This window comes from Sander lucioperca, chromosome 15 (assembly GCF_008315115.2).
Source record: "Sander lucioperca isolate FBNREF2018 chromosome 15, SLUC_FBN_1.2, whole genome shotgun sequence".
NCBI lineage: Eukaryota > Metazoa > Chordata > Actinopteri > Perciformes > Percidae > Sander > Sander lucioperca.
Genome location: NC_050187.1, coordinates 5,695,505 through 5,707,408, shown reverse-complemented (window position 1 = coordinate 5,707,408; position 11,904 = coordinate 5,695,505). Strand labels below are relative to the sequence as shown.

At 38.7% G+C, this 11,904-nt stretch overlaps 1 protein-coding gene across 1 annotated transcript in view; it reads left to right on the top strand.

The window, feature by feature from the left end:
* The first annotated feature begins 300 nt into the window (after positions 1-300).
* Positions 301-11,904, top strand: part of pcca (propionyl-CoA carboxylase subunit alpha) — a 35,850-nt gene continuing 24,246 nt past the window's right edge. Inside the window, exons 1-9 of the mRNA XM_031313787.2 lie at positions 301-427; positions 3,987-4,064; positions 4,348-4,395; positions 4,740-4,808; positions 5,769-5,882; positions 7,935-7,988; positions 9,317-9,448; positions 9,903-9,939; positions 10,364-10,442. Of these exons, the coding sequence (XP_031169647.1) occupies positions 374-427; positions 3,987-4,064; positions 4,348-4,395; positions 4,740-4,808; positions 5,769-5,882; positions 7,935-7,988; positions 9,317-9,448; positions 9,903-9,939; positions 10,364-10,442 (665 nt within the window). The 5' untranslated portion in view covers positions 301-373. The remainder of the gene's footprint in view (positions 428-3,986; positions 4,065-4,347; positions 4,396-4,739; positions 4,809-5,768; positions 5,883-7,934; positions 7,989-9,316; positions 9,449-9,902; positions 9,940-10,363; positions 10,443-11,904) is intronic.

Genomic DNA, 11,904 nt, shown 5'->3' with positions numbered 1-11,904 from the left:
AGTGAGCCTACTCCTTATTCCTTACAAAACACATTCTTAGTTATCAACTTATTTTTAAAAAAATTGCCCCACAATAAATTGAATGAATCTTGTTTCTTGACAGAAAATCTATATTGTACCCACCAGACAAAAGGAACACTTGCTAGGATTTTGACTAGCATGTCTTCTGCCATAGATTTTTTTAAGGAAGCGTTTCTTTTTCGCAGGTATGATGATGAATGATGATGATGATGATGATGATGATGATGGTGATGAATGAATAAAGTTGCGAGAAAAAAAAAAAAAAAAGATTGGCGTTGACGCCTCTCTTTCCACCAATCTGGTCTCTTTAAAGCTAATACGTCATTAACCGTCACCGTCACAGTTTGGCAACATGGCGGCGCACAGGGTCTCTCCATCACTGAACAGGCTGCTGTTTGCTGTAAAGGTGAGCTGTTCACACTTTTTGCTGTAGAGGTGAGCTGTTCACAGTGTGACTGTGCAAAGTGCGAGCTCGTTGACCAAACTGACAGCCGTGTGTTTACTATCAGCAGAATGACATGATAGCTGTTAGCATAAGTCCAACACCTGCTAATGACAAGTAGGACAGTCCTGAACGTTCTTGATGGAACAGGCATAAAGATAAACCAAACATGGAACGTCCTTAGATGAGATAATAAGCGAAAAAACCGCATTGCTAAAATTGGAAAAACGTATGCTGCCAAAAGCTTGACAAATAAATAATGGTGTTTTTTTTTTTTTAGCCAGAAAGAGACTGAATCCAGCCTGACTTTGACAGACAGGCTGTGCTCCAAATGTGTGTATAAAACAGGTTCTGGTACGATGGTGCTGAACATTCACACGTTATATCGTATTTAAACAACTGTAATTGCATTTTATTTACTTAGCAAGACATCGCTGGATCTCTTTCAAGGGGTCCAGGCTGCGGCTTTAACTTGTTCTGACTGGGTCCTCTAAGGTCTTATGTTTCACCGGATCAGTCCACTAGGGGGCCCCTAGTGGCCACCTGCTTGTGATACTTTTGGTACACAATTATAAACAAAAAACACATTAGGAGCAAAATTTTAAGCAAACTGGTTCACTCAAACATAGCATAGCTTTTTCATTCTAACACTGAGCCTTCATTGTAAGGGAGGTTTGAGTAAGAGCATGTGTGCATGTTAATTATTCTGCATTCCAAATGAATAAAGGCACGTTAAATGGTTTGAAAACTATTGTTCTGTACAAACCACTTTGCTTCTGTTTGGTTACAACTCGGTAATTTTCTCAAGGCTTGTGCCTCAAGGCTTGTGCCTCACTCACAAAGTTGTTTGTTGATTTTTCATTCATACAAAATGTCACATTTCTTTCTTGTCACTCCATCAAGCTCTACTACATATATAATCAGGTGGCACAGTGCAACTTTAGTACTTGTTTTTGTATTAAAGTATATTACAAGTGCTTTCACACTTGATACAACCTGAACCTCATTTTTTCATTCTGGTCCAAGCCAGGCCCCCATGAAGTGCGTCAAGCTTTGAAGTCAGTTTGACACCGCGGCCAAACAGTGGAATTGCAACTTCTGTGTCCTTCACGTGATGCCATTCCTATAGACCTTCATGGTGAAAGCGACATCCGTAAATCAGTGAATACATTTTTTCAAGCATCACAACACCTGCGAAATGATTGTTTCACTATCAGAATTTGATCTATCCGATAACATTTGGAAAGTCTAGAAGAAAATGAATCGTTTAATCCCTTTTTAAAGTAAGCTCAGCGCTAAACCAGAAGTAGCTGGCTCGGCCGGCCGAGGTCTCTATTACACCTGCTCCATATACTGTAAAAATAAGTCCTGCTCCATGCCGGGCTTTGAAGCAAATCGAACATAGCGGGCAGGTGGTGGAATTGCAACTCCCGGGCCGACCGTAATGCTCTATGGCCCAAAAAGACTTTCCCCATAGATTTACATCCACTAATTTACAGATGTAAATTAGTGGATCATTTTTTTTGAGCATCACAACCCCCTGTGAAATGACTTGTTTCACTATCAGAATATGATGCATCTGGTCCGATAACATTTGGAAAGTTTAGAAGTTTAGTGGAGCACTAAACCGGAAGTAGTCGGCTCGGCTGGCGAAGGTCTCTAGTGCGCCTGCTCTATGGGCCCCATAGTGCAGAAGTAGTGCTGATTATCCGGGTAATTTTTAGCTCCATGATGGTTTCATATGCCACTGAGCAATGACTGGCCTCGAATTCTGTATCCAGTTCTTATAATTTATCTATGTTCATCTGCCACTCAGCAACTCTCATAGGAATGAGCAGAGCTCTGCCTCGAAATCTGTATCTAGTTTTTTTTTATACATCCATGGTCCAAGCACCCATTGGTTTTCATTTCTGTATGTTATGAAAATAAATTGGCAGACATGCTTATCTCATAGGATCAATGTGTCTGCGAAGTGTTCCCGTTTTTGCCATTAAAATGTGATAATTTGCCTGGGAACAAGATGAATCTGCAAGCTTGTGTTTTATTTGTTCTGGCACATGCATTTGCAATTTGGTCTTGGGATGTCAGGCTATGCAATAGCAGCTTCCACAGAAAGTTCCACATCAGCTGCAGCCATTTTGGTTGTTTTTGAAAATGCCTCATTGGTGCTCCTCTAAACAGAAATAATCTCAAACATGCCCCGTATTAAATAAACGCTTGTGATTTGCCCATCAGAAGGAAATCTGTTCAAAGCGGAAGGGGGACCAGACACATCTGCCAGAGCAAATAAAACATGATGCCTGGAATGGAAGACAGGTTTGCATGTCAAAAGAGTTTTTGCATTTATTTTATTGAAACCTAAGCAGAGGTAACAATTTATAGTATACACTGAAAGCTATATTGAGGCAACATATTATTTTGTGTCTCATAAAAAAGAGGGAGTACTTTTGTTTATTTATATTGGCCTCACTTGTGTTTATTTTTCTAATACACCATAAATGTGTTTTCATATTATTTTTGTACTTTAACTAAATAAATTCCCTTATCTGGGTTATTGTATTTAAAGTATACTTGTTGGGTCTTAGATTTTGGTACATGAGGTTTCATTCTGAGTTACAATTTAAAAGAGTAATCATCAAAGTTAACACAAAACTTACCTAATTCATATTGGAGGCACCGCCAGTTATTTTAATATTATTGAGAAACATAGATTGCTAACAAGCATTAGTTAGTACCGGTAATAGCGCCATCTAAAGTAAAAACAGAGAACCCAGGCGCCTTCCTATGGGAACTACTACATAGAGACTCCTACATGGGACAGGTGTTACACTTGAAATCCTAACACACAGTAGCTTGGTTTATAAAATGATTAGTAAAATTAGTGCAATATGCAAAACCACTGTTAAAGTTGTTTAAGGCTACTGTGTACTGAGTTCAGGATCTGAAATGAACTTTTTTCACTGCCTGTGACAGTGGCAGGCATTTTTTGTCATTACGTGCATGGTTAATTATAGTGTTTGAATTACACTGTGGCTTTCTAGGGGCCAATTTGTTTATGTCAACCAAACAAATAAGGTTCTACAGCCAATAGCGTTGCTTTTATATAGCAGTTGCGAGCGTCTTTCAAATTTATAGCTTTATCCAGACAGACGCTAACTTTACTAAACACTTTTTCCTATATGCCAAAAGGGGCGGATGGCCTGATAATTTTGCCTGCCACTACCAACCATTTACTCGCATTTGGCGGGTGATAATTTCAGACCCTGACTGAGATAAATTAATAAATTACTTTTACCAACAAAGTCATCACACCACAAAACATCCTAATTTATCATTTACCAGCCGGAATCTGCCGGAAATAAAGGTAGTTTTTCATGCATATGTATTTGTTCATAGAGTTTGTCACAGAAATAAAATGGGAATTGATATGCATAATTAGAAATAGTTACACATACCGCATACAGCAACCCTAATTGAATATGACATTATTTAGTAGCCTAATGTATTTGTATGTGTTTTGCAGTATGCCTCATTCCAGTCAGGAGGCTGTGCAGTGCACTGCAACGCTCAATATTCCACCGTCCACAGTCCCAGTGAAAAGGTAATGCATAACACTCCTTCTCCCTGTTTGACTGTATTGGATGTTTTCAACAAGCAGCTGTTAACACTGAAAAAAAAGTCAAAATTTGGACATTGTGAGACAAGATGTGATTTATGTGCGACATTGGTAAGAATGGGTGTGATTGCTGAAATAAAATGCCTTGCTCCAGAGTTAGGGTGTAAAGAGAGTTTGCTAGTCTTCTCTATGACAAACAGGTAGAGTGAAGAAAGTCCTTGTTGTGTCATTGATAAACAGCTAATCGGTCTGCTGTTTCTTTCCACAGACCTTTGATAAGATCCTCATTGCCAACAGAGGAGAGATTGCTTGCAGGGTAAGACTGGCTGACACAGACATGCACTGTAAATGAAATCCAACTGAAACTGGTGTTGGATTTCTGTCCAACACATAAAGACATACACTCACTGGAGCTTCACCTCACACCACCCCAGATGGAGGAGCTTGTAAAAAAATTTCTGTAAGGGCAGAATTATGAACATGTTTAACCACAAACTTGGCTTTGCTCCTTTTTTTTTTTTTTTTTGCTGATTTTTGTTAATAGTACATTTCCACCTTAACACATAGCAAACTGTACCTATATACGGTAATTCTCAGCATTGTATTTGTCATTGACCATAGAGCAAAGCATGAGTTGTTAATGTTGTGTTTTTCCATCAGGTGATGAAGACATGTCATAAGATGGGCATCCAGACTGTAGCTGTTCACAGTGATGTAGACTCCAGTGCTGTGAGTTTCCATCTGTTTTCATCCAGTGTTAAAAATTAAGGATCCTGTATTTCCCAGGAAATTCTTGCTAACATCTACTTGTTTTTAAGCCTGGTATGTGTAACCGGTGGACTTCTGCATTGTGTAACGTTATATTTTATTCACCACACCGTGACACCAGGATCTCTTTAGGATGATGTCCGTTTATTCTAGTGACAAAAATTAATAAACCGACCTCGTCATACATCAGAACAGCCCGCTCCAACTTCTCTCCCAAACGGTATTACAAAAAGGGGCATATTAACAATCGACAGAAATAATATACGTAATACAATAATACAGCAATGTTTTATACAGTAAAAACGTACCTGGTGACAAACATGAATAAACAGACCTCGTCATACATCAGAATGGCCCGATCCAACTTCTACAATACACACATTAACACATATACAAAACCGAAGTTAGCTTTGCTTTGCTTTGCGAATTTAAGCTAGCTACACTAACTCTTAAAAACTTGTAAAACAACAATAAAGTGACAAGTCTGTTGAAATCAAGATGTAGAAAGGTTGGGACAGACATTATAAAATTATGGGGATCAAAAATATAAACAAAATAATGGAATGAATTCAAGTAATGAATGAGCCAAAAATAAATTACACTCACCTCTCCCAAACGGTATTACAAAAGGGGAGAGGGAAAGGGAGCACAAGGGATTTACAGTCACAGGACCACCGAAGAAGAAATAAGGGAGGGGCTCTGACCTCTAACACATAGCCTACATACAGTCACATGAAATACATCTTTATAACACAAATCCCAGAGTTTCTGTTGAAACCTAACTATATAAGGTGGGGACATATTGGATTGTTGTTTTGGAGGCTTCAGGGCTCATAAACAGTTGGAATAGCTGGTAACCATGTTCGATGTGTCTTTCTCACTTGATCTGGATTGAACTTCCCTGTGTATGTGTGTATCTAGGTTCATGTAAAGATGGCTGATGAAGCAGTGTGTGTTGGCCCCGCCCCCACCAGTAAGAGCTACCTGAACATGGATGCCATCATGGACGCCATCAGAGCGACTGGAGCACAAGCTGTAAGCATTTACATGGCTCTTGTTACATTATGTGACTGTGGTAGGCGACATGCAATACACTCTGTGTACTTGATACACATGTTCATCAAGACTAGGGTTGGGTACCGAACCCTGTACTTTTACCAGTACCGACCGAATCACGTCGGTATTACCGAGTATTGGTTCACGTAAAGTCAAACGGTGCCAAATTTCGGTACCTGAGAGCGCGTAAGCGCAAGCTTGTCTGTCCTCTCTGTATGTTGACAGAGAGCGGAGCTCCGACACACACACACACACACACAGGTGCGGACGGAGCAAAACTACGTCGGCTCTGCAGTTTTGTTGAAGTCACAGTGAGTCACGGCAATGCCGATAAAGTGGTTTCAAGTGTGGTTACAGTTTTTGAAAACTAGAAAAGCTAAAAGTTGAATAAATATTCAATTTAATAGGATGTAGGGATGGGTTTGGGAGGAGAGAGGGAGGGGTTTTATTTTTAATTAATTTCTGTCAGTGTAAAATATTCAAAATAAATAACATAATGTTCTAAGTAAATAGGATAAATAGGTTTGGAATTATTTTTACAACTGAAATAATTTTTTTGTAATTACAGAGGGAAAGTACCGAAAAAAAGTAATGTTGGGTACCGGGAACCGAATTTCAGGTACCGGTATCGGTACTGATATTGGTTCAGATGCGAAAGGTACCCAACCCTAATTAAGACAACATGTAGGTCCTCTAAACAGTGAATCATGTGACTGCATCGCATTTCACAGAGCTGTGTCAAGAGGTGTGCAATTCTAGTGCAACATAAAAACTGTACTGTACCTAAACAACAACAAAACACTATCAATAACAAGAAATATACGGCACCAACAAAGACACTATAAACAACAAGTATTGACATGGGTCTGCTGTGGTGAACTACAATGTTCTGAAAGTGGACTACAAAAAGGGCATCTGGATACTTCGTCCCGTGCAACCTTACCGTGTTGTTGCATGCAGGCTCTATAAACGTGGACAACCCAGTAGAAAATATTACTTCATCACCATTTTATTTTCCATCTTATTTTGCATTAATTAAGGCATTCTCAGCCTGTTTTTATGTTCATTCTATGTCTATTTTGAAGCACTCGGTGCACATAATGTTACCAGTATTATCCATCATATTTTGCAATAATTATGTCAGTTTTCATGTGAAGCACTCAATACGTTATTGAAAAGCACGGAGCTGTAGTAGTGCTGGGCGATTTGGCCAAAATATTCTATTTCGATTTAAGTCCTTCTATATCTTGATAAGAATATTATGAAGAAGAATATTATGATGAATGATGTTTTCTGGTAATTCAACAAATAGTCTATATGAAATAACCACATGGTGAAGCTTATTTTTGTATACTCCTTTTGTGAATTAAATACTTGACTTTTTCTCATTTTATTAAGAACATGAGTGCAAAATTGACATAGCGCTAAGAACGGACAAGGATCAGGACGTAAATATTGCTGTTATGCAGTTCGGCCACTGTTTTTTTTCCATCATTGAGATAGAAATGATATAGAAAAATATACTGTGGCCTCACAGCAAGAAGGTACCAGGTTCGAACCCAGGTCGTCCCGGGCCTTTCTATGTGGAGTTTGCATGTTCTCCCCGTGTCTGCATGGGGTATTCTATACTCTGGGTGCTCTGGTTTCCCCCACCACTAAAAACATGTTCCGCTTCCTCTCACTGAATTGGAAGTCGCTTTGGATAAAAGCGCCAGCTAAATTACATGTAATGTAATATATAGAGGATTGCGCCCATGTATTTGTAGGTATTAACAATCTCCACTGTGTTATCTGCTATGACAGTCTGAGATGAAGTGGGTGTTTTTTTTCTCTCTAAAAATCAATCAGCATGTCCTTCATTTTGCTTGTACTGATCTTGAGTTGAGAAGCTTGACCCCTGTCTAAAAAGCAGACTCATCTTTGTAAAGCAGACTAACAACAACAGAATCGCCAGTGTAAAGCTATACTGTAGCTTTGTGTTTTAAAGCCTTGGAAACAAATCCGATGAAGTTCTTTCTTCTTTCTCTGAAGGTTCATCCTGGCTATGGGTTTCTCTCTGAAAACAAAGAGTTTGCAAAGCGACTGGTGAGTAAAATGTAGAATCAGCTACACACACACTTATTTTCTTTTATCACACACTTTACTACAATGAGTTCAAAATGAATCAATGACAAACAAATGCCAAGGTAATTGATTACTGCTTTGGGGGTAAGACATGCATTTGTTGCTGATGTATTGACAGTCTTTGACCTATTTATGATTTATTTTAGTATCATTAACAGGAAATATTTGTGTTAATGAATGATCCACAAATGTGTAATGAAAGTATGGATTAGGGATGTGGAGGCTTGTTCAACTGTGGAGGATAAAGGGCCATTCACACCAAGAACAAGTTTGTGTACGGTCTGTGTATTTTCACCATATTTGTATTTATAGTATTTTTTGAAAGTATTTCTCATGTCATAGAAACCATTGAGATTGAATCCTGTGTTTTGGATGTTATTATTATACTGTTGAGGATGTGTTGGTGTTCCGGTGCTCTGCACATATCTGACACACACCCGCCTGCTCTTATCACTGGCTCTCTGTGTGTGCAGCGGCCCCTGGGGTACTGCCGGAAGACAAAAACCTTATAATTTTAGGTTAATTAAATGTACCCGAATTCACGAAATATGTAGAATATTAATTATTAATAAATAGGATAGAATACAAAAAATAAAGATAAAAATATACAATACAGGAAAGATTGTACAAACATATATACAAGTATGGAATAAAAATGTACAACTACTTAAATATTATTTATAAAGATGTAAGTAAAACCTATGTTTGTGCAATTTGCACTTAGTGCAGTATTGTGATGAATATGCGTCTTATCTAACACTCAGTGATGAAGTGTTAAAAAGTTGTATTGCCTGTGGTAAGAATGATTTCTTGTATTTTCTTCCACATTAGATCAGTTATTTTGTTAGCATTTACAAAACCACCTCCAGTCAGGTTTTTACAATACTTTAATTGTTATTAAATGCTAAAATAAAAGTGTATGCATTTGTGTTTGAAGGAATAGTTTTCCTGACTCTAGCTGTACTACACACACAGACATGAGATTGATCTTTTAGTTTCACTCTGAAAGAAAGCAAATAAGTGTATTTACTAAAATGTTGAACTATTGCTTTAAAAAAACAGGCTAAAGTTTTACTGGCAATTGCAATAGTAGTGACTAAAAACATGGACAATAAACCTCACTATTATGTTTCATCTTTTTTAGGAAGTTGGATGATAGATTTACTAAGTGCAAACATGTTGTGCTGCTAGTGGAGCTAGCCCAGCAGTGGGGGTGGGACTATTTGTTCTCTATGTAGTATTATAAGCCTGATATGGTAAATTTCATGGTAGAATTCTTTTATTACTAGGCTGCAGAAGGCGTGGCATTCATTGGCCCAGACACCCATGCTATAATGGCAATGGGGGATAAAATTGAGAGCAAGCTGATCGCTAAGGCTGCAAACGTCAACACTATCCCAGGATATGATGGAGTCGTCAAGGTATGGGCACACATACAGTACACAGCAATGCATGTATGCAACAAGAACGTGCAGTAGAGGAATGTTCCCTTTATGGGCCACACTGCTTTTTTTTTTTTTTTTTTTTTTTTTAAATCGGTATAATTTTTTTACAGACAGTAATTGGCAATACCAAAAGTATGATTAATTGTTTCCTGTTTCAACAATAAGAATTTTTGTCATTTAACTTGGGCACAAAACATTTTTACCAAAAACAAGAAATTTAGAAAAACACAACAGTCATCACATACAAATAACTTTCAAGATGGTGTGGTACAACATTTTCATTCACCATTAGGATCAATTAGCCTCCAGACAAACAATTTGTATGTATAACCATACAAGCCAGTTCAAAGCATGGATGAGACAATTACTGCATAGTTGTCAGTAATGCCTTGGTTCCTCATCAGTAACCATAAACCCTTCTCTGTGTCAGACTGCTGAGGAAGCTGTGAAGATCGCACAGGACATTGGTAAGTTGTGTGTGTGTGTTCCGTTCCCACTCAGCTCTTCTATTGCAGAAATGTTCTACGTACACTTGTAAGGGACATTTATGTCAGGCAATTAACTGTTGTATTATTGTAGCAGAATGATTCAGAAATATACTAATTACTATATAAAGAAGTTTGGTTTATTTTATACAGTTTTTCGATAATTTAGTTGAATGGGTTTATTCCTATATAAAAAAAGCAAAACGAAAGTGGGCATGTAATGTAATCTGTGTATTTGTAATCTTATGGCCGACCACCGTATAACACGACTACCTTAGCAAGCCTAGTGGAGGCACATTCTAATGCCAGGTGTGAACTCGCGTACTGAGAGCTGTCCACTTGTGATCGGATCACCCAGGACGCATTTTAATGCCATGTCTGAACAGGGCCTTTGTGTTGTTGCTAGGCTACCCAGTGATGATCAAAGCATCTGCAGGAGGAGGAGGGAAAGGAATGAGGATTGCTTGGAATGCTGAGGAGACAAGGTATTGTATTCCTCTGTTTCTGTCACCCCCTCAATGTACATTATCTAACTATCTACTCTTTTTTTTTTTTTTTTTTTTAAACAACTTTATTAATGAAAACAATTTCTTCTTAAACAAAAAGTAGAGGACTTAATTTGCTTCTACAAATACTGTATGACTTAAACTGCTAAACCTTAGATACTACTGCAAAACCTTGTATTGCAAATACATACAAAATAACTACTCATGCAGCTTATTTTTTACTTTAACTGTTTGAAATGCCATGAAATCAACACTTTCTGTTTACTCTCCTTACGCTACTTCTACAGTTACTACTTTGCCTTGTTAATCATCCCCTTCAACTCCCTGCTGTCACTGTCTACTCCTACTTCCAAGACCTCGGCTACTTTTCTTTCCTACTGTTGTTGCTATCGGGGGTCAAGGGAGAGCCCAAAAGGGCACTCTAACCTTTAAATAATCTGCTGGAATAATGTTTCAAAAATACATATTTGACATATGAAGACTTTTATATAGTATTTTTAGGTAACACAAAATTGTTATTCTTTATCTTCCTTATTTTCATTGACATAGTGGACGAAAATAATTTCACTTTCCCTCCCTATAATGCAAAAAATGGTTTAGTCCCAGCCTATTCAGTTGGCGGCCGGGCTACATCTGGCCTAGAAGCAACCTTAGAGTGGCTAATCAGATATTTTGTATTTTATAGCTATAATATAGGCTATCCTTTATCATTTATAAAAGATTGTCAGTGTGTTGTCTTGTCCGTTTCGCTCATGATGCGTGGAGAAAATAGACCAGTCGCTGCAGATGGACAAGTCAGCCGCAGCACTTCCTGTCTGTCTGAACAGCCCAACTGATTAACATGGGCGTCAAAAGGAGTAAGTAAGTGGCCTGAAGTTTATACTTGTGCGTTGGTGTCTGCGTTGATCTCGTTAAGAGAACAGCAGGGCCGGCATGTGTGTGTGCACGTGGGGAGTGTGTGGTAGAGCAATTGAGAGAGTGACGGCGAGTACCGACTCCGAGGCAAAGTGGGAGAAACAAAGTGACCACGATGGGAAATCGGTAGCAGGAAAAGTTAACCCTCTCCTTGATTTCATGTTGTGTATGGAGAAGGAGAACCAGGAAATGAGTCGGGGGGGGGGGATGCAACAAGCGTCGCTGCGACGTGTAGTTACATTTTTCGCGAGGTGCATGTCAGGCTACGGTGTAGGGTCCGTGTTTCCATGTACGTAGCCACGCCATAGATTTAACGCAGAATGATAGTTACATTATTGTAACTCCAGATTCTATGAGTATAGGCGTAGCCCTCTAAGCCACGCTATTGGGTTTATCCCTTCGCGCATGCTCAGTCGTGAAGATTTTCTTTCCCGCCCTAGCCCTCTCTGACCGAGTGAGTCAGAGAGGGCTCGGACATATCCCGCAAATAGAAACGGATGAAAGGTCATGAGGATGCCCAAGAGGC